Source organism: Puma concolor, chromosome A1, assembly GCF_028749965.1.
Source record: "Puma concolor isolate L17-30 chromosome A1, mPumCon1.1.hap2, whole genome shotgun sequence".
NCBI lineage: Eukaryota > Metazoa > Chordata > Mammalia > Carnivora > Felidae > Puma > Puma concolor.
Window position 1 is genome coordinate 124,857,382 of NC_141667.1, and position 14,580 is coordinate 124,871,961.

General features: G+C 52.5%; 1 protein-coding gene across 4 annotated transcripts in view; it reads left to right on the forward strand.

The window, feature by feature from the left end:
- Window positions 1-14,580, forward strand: part of NRG2 (neuregulin 2) — a 187,515-nt gene that overhangs the window by 156,288 nt on the left and 16,647 nt on the right. For 3 of the 4 annotated variants that reach the window (XR_015249619.1, XM_025924119.2, XM_086702803.1), the window contains exon 4: window positions 8,083-8,203. Coding sequence is in view for 3 of the 4 variants with exons in the window: in XM_025924119.2 (XP_025779904.2) it covers window positions 8,083-8,203 (121 nt within the window). In the remaining variant the exon portion in view is untranslated. Of the gene's footprint in view, window positions 1-8,082; window positions 8,204-14,319; window positions 14,397-14,580 lie in introns of all 4 variants that reach the window. The other variant, XM_086702801.1, reaches the window with a different exon arrangement.

Genomic DNA, 14,580 nt, shown 5'->3' on the forward strand with positions numbered 1-14,580 from the left:
AGAGTCCTGGTTGATCTTCTTTCTGGATCTTTCTCACATCCGTACCCCCCATTCCAACCCTATGTCAGAGGCAACCTGGCCCAGGTTTCATCTTGATTCACCTAAACCTGAGCAGTAGCCTCTTAAGATGCTTTTATCTTGTCATGCCCCTACCCCATGGTACCACAGAACAAGGACTTTGTCCACAACCCAGTTCACACCAACTTGGCGCAAACGATCTTTCCAGCCGTAACTGTGTCAGTCCCTTACAGTCCATTCATATTCCTCTTCTCGTGCCATCTCTCCCAGGCTGCCGTCCTCCCTGACCCCTTCATCCCACCAGTGTCACCCCCAGGCCTCACTCCCAGGCCACTTCTTGGCCAACTGTGGTCTTTCCTGAATTCTAGTGTATCATTTTTCAAATCTCATACTGTTGCTGATTTTTTTATGCAAGTGTGACCTCCACCATGGAATGATGGAGACAGGAGCGGGGAGAGCAGGAATGATGCCTTCTCCCCAGGAGTTACAGTAACAGCTACTGTTTACCGAGAGCTGCTCCATTCCACATTCCACACTATATCTTGAACCCTGACAAGCCCATGGTGTATTTTATAAATTAGGAGACTGAAGCTCAAAGTGGTTAAATATTCTGCCCCAAGTCTAACTGATGGTTCACGAGAGCACTATACAATGTAAAAGTAGTTAGCAAACACTGAGACCCGGAGCTCCGTGGGGCTACGTGTAGCCTGATCGCCATTCTAACCTCAGAGCCTAACACAGTGCCTGGCTTACAGTACGCACCTGGTAAATATAGAAAAGGATTTATAATCTTCTCCAAGGCCTTTACTGACTCCCATATGCTCCAGTACCTGCCTTCCCTGCTCCTCCTAACCTGTCCCAAGCCCAGGAAAATGGACCATGCTAGGTGTCCAGCACCTGTTACCTCCAGCCATAGTGGGCAGACATTCTTAGATCCACTTTGGACTTGATGTTTATTGTTTTATTATTCAAGATTTTCTTGGTTAGAACTGACAAGAACCCAACTTAAAACTACCTTAAGTAATTGATTGGTTTTTAAAACTGGGAAATCCACAGGTAGAACTGATAGAATCCAAGTCCTCAGAGTCTGGATCAAGATGCTCTCTCCCTCTGGGTATTGTCCTCACTCTCTCCTACGGCAAAATGGGCTTCTCCCATGTTTGGGGAATGGATTGGGAAGAAGAGGCCATGGCCTCAGACAGCTCCATGTTTACATCACCCCAGCCTCTCTCCCAGAGAAAAAGAGATAGCTTTGTCTCTACATCCACTCATATGATCACAAGGATGGATGCCAACTGACCGTACTTAATTCACACGCCCCGCTTGGCCCAGTCACTGTGCTCAGGAGATGGGGTGGCATCTTTTCCAGGCTAGTGTGTATACAGAGTCTGAGTGATGGGCCTGCCAGAACTACACAGGGGCACTTCCCTCGACGGGTGTCGGCAGTAGAGTAAGAGGGAAGGGCTGCTGTGCGGAAAACCATAGCAGTGCCCTCTCTCCTGTGGGTTTGGGGTCTGAGACTGTAGACCTTTTTAAGACCCCCTCAGATAAGCTGAAGCCCCACCCCACCCATGGCCTTCTGTCAGCCCTTAGCAGTCCGTGTTCTGATCAGTGGAGGTTTGGGCTGGGCCCTGGGAGCTTCCCACAGGGCTCCATGCCTTTCCTCCCTCCAGCCCAGCAGGAGAGCGGCAGGGCAGAGTGGCAGAGAGTCCAGAGCTTTGGTCTCTTCTGAGCTCTGTCGTGCAAGCCTGGGAGAGTTCCTCCACCTCGCTTATCTTCCATTTCCCCCTGTGAGGCGGAACCAGATCATCTCTAGACCCGTTGCCCATAAAATTCTGGGATTCTGAGTTTGATGTCGAGACTGACACTTGTGCACCTAGCCACCACCACATGCGTGCACGCGCGCACACACACACACACCCCACCTCTTCTGTTGCCATGCTCAGTTCATAGTAGGCCCCTACCCTTGACATGGGGCGGTGAACAGGGCCACTTGCAGGGTATCAGGAGGATCCCCGTGGAGGACATTTCCACAGGCAGAGATACCCAGGCTCCTTGTTTACCCATGGAACCCAGAAGACTGGCAGCAACCGCACCCTGGGGAGGAGATGAAGGGCGGGTAGCGGGCAGCTGTGCCTGCCCCCTTGTGACTCATCCCAAGGTGGGTTGGTTTGGCCCGCCCGGGCCCCAGGGAAGCCAGGGCTAAGGGGCGGGGTGGCCAGAAGAGGGCACAGGAGGCAAGGAGCAGTGGCTGTTCAAGGGGGCATTGCTGCGACTCTTGGCTCCCTGCTTTGGCTCTGTTCCTGCGGAGCCTGATGCTCCTTCCTCAAATTGAAGCCGACGCTTCTTACTTACAGTCATAACTCTACCAGCTCACGAGAGACTGCCTTCCTGGTTGCCTGGGAGGAGGAGGAGTCAGCAAGAAGTGTGTGGTGCTGTTAATAAAACAATCAGCTTGGTCCGACCCATCTCTGGGTTATGGAAACCAGCTGCCTCATCCCCAGCTGAAAGAGATCTCGGGAATATCTCAGGGTGGCTGCTCCAATCCCAGGATATCGATCTGAGCCTAGCTTTGCCCCAGAGGGTAGGCAGACTTGACCTGGGGTGTCACAAGACCATGGAAGCCCTGGAGAGGGAGTCCCTTACGGGGGCCGGGGTGGGGTGGGGTGGGGGGGCTTAGAAAGGCTGGCTGTTTAATCACACACACGCACACCTGCTCTTTTGCTCACATATTCAGTAAGGCCTTACTCAGAAAGACCCTGCTGTAAACTCAGGGGAGTCATAGTCTTGGCTTCTAGTCTAGGTCCCTCAAAGTTCCTGATAGGAAGCTAAAACCCAAATTCAGAGCATCGGCCCGTTCTAACCCATGGAAGAGGAAAGAGAGGCAACTTTAACAGCAGGAAAGGGGGCAGACTGAGCAGGTGGGAGGGAGCCTTGATGGAGCAAGATCACTTGACCTGGGCCTTGAAAGATAAGAAAAGGTTTCTCCAAGAGCAACGGTGAAGAGTGCTTGCAGCAACCGGCTGGCAGGAGACAGGCCCATCGCTATCAGCTCTCCTCCTGGCCCTTCCCTCTTCAAAGCCTGGATAAGCTCATGCCCACTAAGACACTAATGGCTGATAGAAACCTCCTGGGATTACCCTTCCAGGCATTTTCAATTTTAATTCCAATATAATTAGCATGCATTAGTTTCAGGTGCATCGTATAGTGATTCAACAACTCTTTACTTTGCTCTGTGCTCACCACAAATGAGCTCTTCATACCCTGCACCTATTTCACCCATCCCCCACCCCTCTCCCCTCTGGCAACCACTAGTTTGCTCTATTTAAGGGCCTGATTTTTTTGTCTCTTTTTCTTTATTCCTTTGTTTCTTGAATCCCGCATATGAGTGAAATCATATGCTGTATATGTCTTTCTCTGACTGACATATTTCACTTTGCATTGTCCCCTAGATCCATCCAAGTTGCAAACATTGAGATCGCATTCTTTTTTATGGCTGAGTAATATTCCATTATGTATGTATATACCACATCTTTTCTATTCCTTCATCTATGGATGGATACTTGAGTCCCTTCCATATCTTGGCTATCGTAAATAATGCTGCAATAAACCTAGGGTTGCACATATCTTTTTGAATTAGTGTTTTCATATTATTTGGGTAAATACCCACTAGTGGGATTATTGGATCATATGCTAATTTTACTTTTTTAAGGAACCTCCATACCGTTTTCCACAGTGGTTGCACCAGTTTGCATTCCCCCCAACGGAGCACAAAGGGTTCCTGTTTCTCCACAACCTCACCAATACTTGCTGTTCCTTACATTTTTTATTTTAGCCATTCTTCCAGGCATTTTTTTTTTTTTTTTTTTGAGAGAGAAAGAGAGCGAGCATGCAAGCCAGGATGGGACAGAAGGAGAGAGAGAATCTTAAGCAGGCTCCACGTTCAGTGCAGAGCCTGATGCAGGACTCGATCCCACAACCCTGGGATCATGACCCAATCCAAAATCAAGAGTCTGACACCCAACCAACTGAGCCACCCAAGCTCCCCCTCCAGGTAATTTTTAAAGTCAAAAAATTGTAGGTATAACTTATATACCATAAAATTCACCCTTTTAAAGTATACAATTCAGTGGCTTTTAGGATTTTCACAAGGTTGAATAACCATCACCACTAATTCCCAAATATTTTCAGAAACCCTAAACCCATTAGCACACGCTCCCCAATCCCGCATCCCTCAGCTTCTGGCAACCACACACCTATTTTCTGCCTCCACAGATTTCCCTAATCTGGACACTTCATATAAATAGAATCATATAATATGTGGCCTTTTATGACCGGTTTCTTCCATTTAACATCAGGTTTTTGAGATTCATCCATGTTGTAGCATACAGCAGCACGTCTTTCCTTTTCGTGACTACTATTCCATTGTATGGATAGAACATCTTTTGTGTATCCATTCATCAGTTTGGGTTGTTGGGTCATCTGAGGTGTTTCCCCATTTGGGCTATTAGGCACAACGCTGCTAGAATATTCATGAACACGTTTTTGGGTGGACATAGGTTTTTCATTCTCTTGGGTATATACCTGGAAGTGTAGTTGCCTGGTCACATGGTAACTCTAGGTTTCATTTGTTGAGGAACTACCAGGCGGTGTTCTAAAGTGGGTGCACCATTTTATATTCCCACCAGCAATGTACAGAGATTCCAATTTCTCCACATCTTCACCACTGTGTGTTATTGTCCATTTGACTATAGCCATCCAAGTGGGTGTGAAGTGGTATCTCATGGTGGTTTTGATTTTCATTTCCCCCAGTGACCTGCCAGGAAAATTTGCACTATAGGAGATGATGCTTCAGTCATCATCAGGCCAAGTTGACCAGGGTAGCTCCTGGGATGGTAGAAGCCACCTCACTCTGAAGATTCAGATATTTGTTTGCTCATAACGAATATTTGTAAACACTTGTTAGGCACCCCGTTACATCTCAAGCACTATGCTGAACATTGGAGTTTGTTGTTGAAGACAGACATGGACCTTGTCCAGATGGAGCTTACATTCGGGTGAAGGAGCTGGTCACTTAATTATGTTAGAATAAGTACTAGACGTGCAAATGTACACAGCTAAGAGAAGGAGTGAGGGAGGAGCCCGGGAAGCCTCTCTGAGATGCTGATACTTTGAAAACCCTGGACGGGAAGACACCTGGCTTGGTAGAGGAGCTGGACTAAGCCAGTATAGTACGAATATACTCTAAGAGAGGGATAGGACACGAAGTGGGGGAGGCGGGGGGACTGGGGAAAGTATTCTGAGTGTAAATGGAAGCCATTGGAGGGCTTTGATCGTGGCAGTGATTGACCGCTTTTACCTATTTTAAAGATCACTTTGACAGCAATGAAGCAAAATGGTGAGAGATGAAGGCAAGAGTGAGGGCAGAAAGAGCGGTGAAGAGGCTGTGTTGTGGTCATCCGAGAGAGAGACCATGGAGGCCCGGGCTGGGGACCAGTGGGGACACATGGACAGAGCCTTGTGAGGAGGTAGAAAGGCAGCCTCAGTGATAGATGGGTGGGAATAATAAAGGACGGAAAGGTATTCAAGATGCCCTCCACGTCTTAGGTTTGTGCTGCTCAGAGCAAGCCTGGGGGAGCAAGTGACTGGGCAGATGATCAGGAGCCCCACCTGGGGAGGCTGTGGACCATCCCAATGGGGGCGTCAAGAGGGGGCGGCCAGAGTCTCCAACCTGGAGTCCGTAGGTCATCTTCACTTCCCCAAACATGGGAGAACACAGTGAAGAAATACAGATATGCTGACAAGGGAGCGTAGACAAGCTGCCGTGGGAGTCCGTGTGTGCTGGAACAGCATGAATGTGCATCTTCAGTGTGGAAATCTTCCTGGCGTGAGCCTTCCCCACCAGCAGAGCTGGGCTGTGGGGACTTGGGAAGGCCCTGCCATCAGAGTGGGTGGCCTCAAGTTCCTTCTGAAGTGGAAAGGCCTGTGGTCATTCCCCCCCACAACCCCCTGTGACTGGCTCCCCCATTGCCCACCCTTTTTTGCCTTTCTGGGCCTTGGCCTAGTCCCCATGATGACATGGTTCTGACAGCCCAGGCCATGCATCCCAGCTGAGGCCCCATCTTGCTTCAAGAGTCATCCTCTGCCTCCCAAGGCCTCCACGAGCACAGACATGCATGTGGACAGCTGTGGTCCGCCGCCACCATCCTCACGTCTGTCCGCTGCTCACTCAGCGCAGCAGTGGGCAGTCTTTGCCACCCACAACCGCAGAGGGAATCAAGACTCCTGCCTTAGCCAGCTCCCTCGAGAGGCCCCGGCCGGTGGTCCACACCGTGTTTGCATTCGTCTGCTGATGTCAAGCCTCGGTGCTGACGTGTTCTTCCACGAGGGACTGGCCGGCTGGGGAGAAGGCTCAACCAGGCGTCAGGAGCCCCGAGGCCTTGTCACAACACACACCGTGGCTCTGGACGGGCGTTCCCCTGCTCTTTTTCTTCACTCCTCCTGGTCAGTGTAACTGAAGGGCAGGGCAACCTCTGGTGTCCCCCAGAGCAACGGATTTTACAACTCGCAGGCAAGATCACCTCAGCTGTTTCTCTTCTCTGTCCTTTTCTTGGTTCCCTGGGTCTCCCTGACCCAGAGTGGGCAAAGACCAGCAGAGGCCTCCTGCCCCTGCCAGCACGCAGGTCCCAGCTGTTGACAGGGGACCACCGCAGGGTTGGGGTTCAGGGATGCCAGAGCAGCAGCAGGCATGGTGTGGAGGGGAAGGTGGGAGCTGGCCCTGCCCACCGGGTTTTATCAGCAAGCTCCTCAGACATATACAGAGGCAGAGCTGTGTATACACTCCCAGTCCCCGCGCTCCATCTGTCTCCCACATGTCTAAACACTGAGGGCGCCAAGTGCCTGCCCTCCTCCTCCTCCTCCTCTCAATCCCATCACCACGGAGAGGGGGTGGATAGGGACTCGGTACCCCTGAGGAGACAGGAGCACCTCAGGAGGCTGCTGCTGGGTGGGAGTGAGAGACCCTCAGAGCCCCAGAGGCTGAGGGACTCCCTGATCTGGGTACACAGCCTCAGGAGTTAGCTTACAGATGAAAACATTTGGGGCAAGACTTTTCACTTGAAACCAGGTTTCTGGATGGCATCCCGTGGGTGAGCAGGACCTTAGTTATTTTCATGGATCAAATGAATCTGACCAATCAGATGTGCTGTGTGGGTCAGCAGCCTCAAAGCCCAGCCTCACTCTCACCAAGTTTTCACTTCTCAGCCATCATACAGGCCTCTCTCAAGCCCACCTCCTGTCCAGCAACCTGACGTCCAGGATTTATAACCTGGACAGTTGAGGCCGGACGCTCCCTTCCAAGGCAACAGCTGACTGGGTGGGGGAGGACAGGGCTGCCTTGTGAGAGCAGATGCAATGAAAACCCTGGGGTGGGGGCTTATGCGATGGGCAGAGCAGCCTCTCTAGCATTCCTGGGAGGCTTGTCCCCTCTGGGACAAAGGAGGAAGACATAGAAGCTAGGATTCTCCTCCCATCTCTCTAGATCTTAGAGAATGAGTGTCCTAAAGGTGCCATGCCCTTCAAAGCCCAGCTCCCTTCCAGCCACCCTACCTCGAGAGCCCAAGCAGTGCAGACTGATAGAGATGTCTCCTTCCAGCACCCCTGTGACTTTGTTCCCTACAAAACACATGGTGTCTCATCCACCTGCAGTGGAGCCCCTAGAAAGGCAGGCAAGAAGTGGGCTCCTATTCCAGCAGAAGGAGCATTTTCTGCTAGTCTCTCATCCCTCCCCAAATACAGCAAATCTTCCTGGCCTTTGGAGGTTTTCCCAGAGCACGGGTGCACCACCAGCAGGGTGGTGCTGGGCAAAGGGTTAGAGCTCCTGGTGGCCTCCCCTTTGCCTTGTTGGTGACTGGGAGGGACCACCAGTCCTTCCCTCTCCAGCTATTCCTGCAGTTCCTGATCTTCCAACTTTGAGATGAGCCATGAAGGGCCATGAAAGAGGTGGTGCCTGGGGCCCAGAGGTGGTCTCAGTGGGTCACTGGTACGTGTCTCTCATACCCCCAGTGAGTACCACTCTATCATCATGGTCGGGGCATGCCCGGAAGTGCAACGAGACGGCCAAGTCCTATTGTGTCAATGGAGGCGTCTGCTACTACATCGAGGGCATCAACCAGCTCTCCTGCAAGTAAGTGACCAGTGGGGGTGGGCGTGGGGGCAAGACTAGGGTGAGAGACGCTGGGGCAGAAGTGGAGGGCTCTAGGAAAAGTGGGCTTCAGGCCACTGACAGGGGGTCCCCAAGGGGTGTAGACAGGGAGGTTTGCCCCACTTCCCAGGCCTTTCCTAGAATATAGGGAGATGTACACTCTGAAGGGCTCAGGGCTTCTGCAGTGCCAGGTTCTCAGGCCCCTACCCACCCCCCTCTCCCAGTGTCCACCCTTTCACCACCACCACCTTTTAGGGAGATGGGGATGCCAGTCTATGCCCTAGGCACTGGGTTCTCTCTCCCCCTCCCTTTCTCTCTCTCCCCCTTCTCTCTGTACCACTCACCCCCCCCCCCGCCCCATTTCTCAGCAACTCTCCAAACTGTGTTCTGATGAACATTTCCCATGGTGTGTCTTCCCCAGCAGTGAAGAGCCTGGCAGGGTCCGGCAAAGCACAATTCCCAGTGCCCTTGGTAGTGGAGGGTCTGCTCTCAGAGCCTTGAGGGGAGACGAGGACTCTGTGTCCGATGCTCACCTCAAGACCTGGCTACTCTCCCTGCCTGGTGTTCAGATACACCCTGGGTGCTGCTTCTGCCACTTCAGACCCTAGCCCCTCTCTATGGGGTCAGGGGACACCAGCAAAGACACCACTCTGGCTGTGGCCCAGACACAACCTGGGGAAGGTCAAGGTTAAGAAGAAGCTCAAGTTGGGGCTTCTCTACCCAGCAGGATTTTCATCCTACTCCCCTTAGCAAACAGGGCAGATGGGAGCACAGTAACCCAGGAGGGCTTGTTCAGGTCCAGCTGGGTCCTATTCAAGCAGTTGAGCCCACGGGACCCCTGACAGGTTCTCTGGTGGGTGTATGAGGAGCCGGAGGAAGAGCTTGGTGAGGGCAGTACAGGTTCTGGCCAGATCCTGAGGAGGGGTAGGGGGCACTAGTTAACAACTTCGGGTTTTCAAAGCACCCCAAGCCTAGGACCCTGGCAAGGTGCCACAGTTGCCCCATTCCCATGGCATCTGGGCAAAAGCCACTAGAGTATTAGTAGAAATTCAGAGAGGCATTTGCCCTCCTCACAGACAAGGTCAGATTCAGCACCTCTCAGCTCTCCTGCCTCTGGGCTCCAGCTCCAGAGCTGCATCCCCCCACTGACTACAGCCTTAGCCAAAGACCCCGCCACCTCACACGGGGATAATGAGGGGCCGTGCCTCCTTGACACTCTCCCCTCTGTGCCAGGCTAGCTGAGCTAGACCCGGACTGCCAGGCAGATCTGTGCCTCTTTCCCCCAGCGGGCCTCCTTTGCCGGCTTCCCCCCCAATCCCACCCTGCACCTGCTGCCATCCCCTTACTGTCCTCCCCCATCCTAAATTTGCAGCCACAGCAAGTCCCCCAGGGAAATTCTCAGCCTGGACTCAGCCCCTCATCTTTCCCTCCTTCTGCCCCTAGGAGGCTGCCACATTAGTGCTAGAGACCGTGTGGAACATTCTAGACTTGAAAATGGTCTGAGCTCTCTGCAATACATCTACAGAAACTCATAAGCGTTCTGGAGTACCCCACAGACATGGCCCGGCCCTGCAGGCCCCTCTTTTTTTAATCCCCAAACAGACACACACACACACACACACACACACACACACACACACACAACACACACAACACACACAACACACACAACACACACAACACACACAACACACACAACACACACAACACACACAACACACACAACACACACAACACACACAACACACACAAACACGTACACACCGCACCTCCCTAGCCCCTTGGACCCTGGAACCTTGAAGGAATCCAGCAGCATTAAGGAGATCAGCCCTGGCTCCAGGCAGGGAAGTTTTCAGCCACCCAGGACAGGTACCAGGGCCACAGAGGGCCATGGGATTGCAGGGCTCCAGTGCTAGCATTTAGCGTGGAAAGTGGTGTGATGAGCTTGTGAGATTCCAAAGGGTCCTGCCAGCAAGGCTGTAGCCCTAGGACCTTCTGAGTCACCCCCAGCTAAATCTGAGAGTAGCAGAGGGCAGGAGCCTAAATCATTATGAAGATGGTGTCCTGTGCCCCTCCTCACCAGGGTAACTGGGATTCCCTGCTTAGAACTTGACCTTGGTACCCAGAAGCACCACCTCCCCATTTCAACCTGCCCTAGGTCAGCCCTAGCCAGGGCTCCTGGAACCAACTTCCCTGACTCCCTGAGCCCTCAGGGGAGATCGCTTTCAGGAGGGCAAGTCCTCAGAGCTGTGCTGGAGAAGGACAGGGGGGGTGGGGGGCAGGGCAGAACCCAGAGGCCATTCTGGGGGTGGGTGAGCTGGGAGGGAAGTGGGGGGCAGGCCTCTTGGGATTCCTGATGACACCTGAATGGAATAAAAAGGAAAGAATATAGGAAACAGAACTCACGTCTTACCATTTGTGCTGTTTGTTTACTTTTTATTTTGATTTTTTTGCATTTCCGCTTAGCTTGGATAATGAAACTAGACTGGTCAGTTTCATTCCAGTTTCTATAAAACTCAGTTTTCCTTCCTGGTTTTCTGACACTTGTTGTTGTGTATTGGTTCAGAGCCCTGCAGGGAGTGTTGGAAAGCAGGCACACTCCGTCCCTGTTTTTCTGGAATTCAGAGCCAAAAGAAACAGTGTCACTGATACTGAATTTTGTTTTAAAGAAAGAAAACTTAGGGGGATTTGAAAATGGGGGTCCAAATCAAGGTGACTGTCTCCTGTCTGGGCCAGACAGGGACCTCTGCACTTCTTCTCGCTGCTTTCTCCTCTTCTCTCCGTGTTTTTGTAGAGCACGGTTGGTGCGTGACTCTTGGGGACTGGTTCAGGGGATGATGACAGAACAAGACTCTCTTTCCAGCCCTGTGCACATACCAGCGGCATGCCTCCCTTTCCCATCAAGCTCATCCCTCCCCCTCTTCTGCTCCCCCTGTCCCTCCCCATGTTCAGGTGGTTCCCCCATCCCATACCCATCTGCCTGCTCATCCTCTCCACATCTCCACCCCACCCCTCATGAGGCCAGAGACCCTTCACCCCCTCCAGTGCCCCGGGGCACACCCTCATCCTTCATCCTCCCCCTCCCTCGGGTGAGGGCAGCACACATGGCATTATCCCCAGGCTACCAAAAGGAGAAACTGAGGCCCGGGAGGTGGGTGGGAAAACGGGGAGGCAGAGTTCCAACCTGTCACCCCAGATACAGCCCATGGGCTCTCCTCTCTGCCCCCGTCTCACCCTGCTCTTCTCCAGCCCTGGGCACAGATCTTCCCATAGTCATAGCTCATGATGTGGGGGAGGGCTGAGAAAGCTATGACCTGCCACTCCTTTTAATCTGTCCCCTGTGCTGCTGAAACTCAGAGCGCCAATCCCTCTTTCAGTGGGAACCCACTACCGGCCAGCCATCCACACTGAGTCAGACCCCACTCGTGGTGGACGGGTTTGTGTAGCCCGTACCCTGTTACATGGTCCTGAGTGCAGGGTAGCAAGGCTGTAGGCCCACTCCCAGAATCTTCTCTAGGGAAGCCTCAGGCTCCGGGATGTGGCTCATTTTCAACAAGCAGGGATAAGGAGAGCCCCGGAGCCTCCTGGAAGGATCTAATGCCCAAAGAACAGTATGGGGAGCCAGTCCCCAACCCCTGTGCTATGCCCATCCCCCATCGCCTTTTCTTTTATTCAGCCAGTGGGGAACACATGTCCCAGGGCAGGAAGATTAGGACCGTGTTACATAACTCCAGGGGGGCACATTCACGTTATAGACCGTGTCTGTGGTGCCACCTGGGGTTGTACAACTCAGTAGTCATGAAAGATCTGAGGAGGCAGTTGGGGCAGTCCAGGCTGGGTGTGGGATCAGGGACTCAGGGATGTGGTTAGTTATCATCAGTCTCCCAAGAGCCATGGGACAGCATCCCTTGACTATCAGCAAAGAGATAAATTTTCCCTTTGCCCCTCCTGCCCCTGCACTACCCCATTCTCTCTCTTAAACACAAATACACACACACACACACACACACACGAGCTGGGCTAGTCTTAGACAGTGGACACTGTCAAATGTATCTCTTTCTTATTCCTTTGAGGATTCCAAAAATCATTTTGGCAATTTCCTGGGTCTTTATCCTCCACCCCCAAAGGTGCTGCTGCTTTATTCTCCCCTCTAGTCCCCACCCCAAGTGGATATCAGTCTCTGAGAGCTGAGAAAGGAGAGCTGAGCCTGACTGGAGCTGGTTGGAAAGCCTTAGGCCCTACTTCCATTTTCCTGGGACGGGACGCTTAGGTCAGAGAAGGATATATTAAGGGTTAGCAGCCGCTGCCTCCTCCTCCTCCTCCTCTCCCTCCTCCCGGGAGCCACCCTGTTCAACAGGATGAACGTGCATCAGTTTCCCTTGTAACCACTCCCCCTCCACTTTCTTCAGACACACTTCCCAGTCCTCCACCCCTACCCACTGGCTAGGCATACCTCCGCACACTGCCAACACTGCAGGGACCAGCCTCCTGCCTCCCCTGAGGGAGATGCCATCAAGGCCCAGAGAAACTCCAGCTGTCTGCTCACCAGCCACTCCCCACCCCCCAGCTAGATTGGAGTCAACAGGATTTCCCCGAGGGTCTATCATAGCCAATGGGAGCCACCCCCTATAAGCTCAAGAGGTCGCTGATGGTTGGTTTACACGAGAATGCTAAGAGGTAGAGTACTCTCACCTCTTGAGAAGGTTTACTGATTAATGTTGCACAGTGATCTATTACTGAGGAAACATCCGTGATGGGGTTACCTAATTTCCCCAAGAGGCAGAAGCAGCCAAAACCCATCTTCGAGTAGGGGAATGGGGGGGTGGTTGTCAGTCTGGCCCTGTCTTTAAGCTTCCCTTAGGTATCTGGCCTTGCTGGGTTCAGAGGAGAGTACAGGGCAGGGCATGTCTCCCAGAAGTCTGCAAGACAGGGACTCACTTGAGAGGAGAGGGGCAGCCAGAGAGCAGAAGAAAGTGTACCTGGGGGTAAGGACAAGGTCAGGGAGAGTGGGTGGTGCTCTGTAGCTACAGAGGAGACAACATGGGAGAATGCGGTCCCACCAGAGCCAGGCAGTGACGGAGGAGCAGGTCATGGGGAAAAGACAGGCGTCCAGGCAGCCAGTAGACCCCTAACTGGAAGAAGCTTCAGGGTTCTCAGGGAGCCTGCTTTAGCCCTCCCCATCCCCGATTGTGGTTCTTGCCACCTGAGGGTAGATAGCCTGCACCTGGCCTTGGCAGGCCAGCTGTGAGACGTTGGTAATTCCGGCTCCTCCCCAGCCTCACCTTGTTCCCCACTAAGCCTTTTCCCCCCCTGTGTATTGCTCTAGGGCAGCCTTCCCCAAACCATGTTAACAAGGGTTCCTCAAAAAACGTCTTCCTTGGTCAAATAAATTGGGAACATACTGGAATATTCAAGCTCTTTCCTCCTACAAAACTTTTCCTAGCCTTTCATATGCCAGCGTGCACTGCAACTCTCTAAGGAAGTCTGGGAATGGATTTCCTAAATTTATTTGGCCACAGAACCCTCTTTGAGAGAACAGATGAAACACCTCCAAGGTCACCTTTGTCATGGGCACACAGTCTGGGAACAGCATTCCGGAGTTCTCCTTTGAGCTTTCTGGGGGCTGTTTCATGGATGAGAAAACCTGCCCAGGGCCCTGGAGAGAACCCTTTGGTAGGGCCTGGAAGGAATGGCTTCCCAGAACTTGGTATTCTGGAAGGCTCCCGGCATCCTACCTGACTGCCTGGCACCAGGGGCTACCTTTCTGGCTTCATGGGACCCCAGGCAGGTCAGAAGGGAAGTCTCCACACCCGCAGGACAATTGGGCATTAGGTTCCCAATTTCCCCACCCGCTTCCCTCAGTCATCCTCCTCTCCGCCCCACCCCTGCCCCCCACCACCCACGGAGCAACACCGGATAGAGAGATTTTGAAGATTTCTGAGCCCTCCCCCCAGCCCTGACTCCAGCCCCTGCAGCTACGAGTGTGCCCCAGCGCCCGACTTGGTTTTCTCATTCATCACTGTGCACTTTGATTTCTAACCTGAGCCTCGCGGATGATGCCAGTTTGTTCTGTGATTTTTCCCCTTTTCCTTCTCCAGATGTCCAAACGGATTCTTCGGACAGAGATGTTTGGAGAAACTGCCTTTGCGATTGTACATGCCAGATCCTAAGCAAAGTATGTTTGAAGATACAAACACAAGTCCCTGCTCCTTAGAAAGCTTCCGGGTGCAGTCCCCCCAATGTAGGGCATAGGGCCAGGGGTGTTGGTTGTTTTGATCTTTGGCTGTTTTGTTTTCTCTTTTCTTTTTTTGTATTTTGGTTTGTTCTTTTGTTTTGCTTTGTTTTTCATTTTTTGGCCT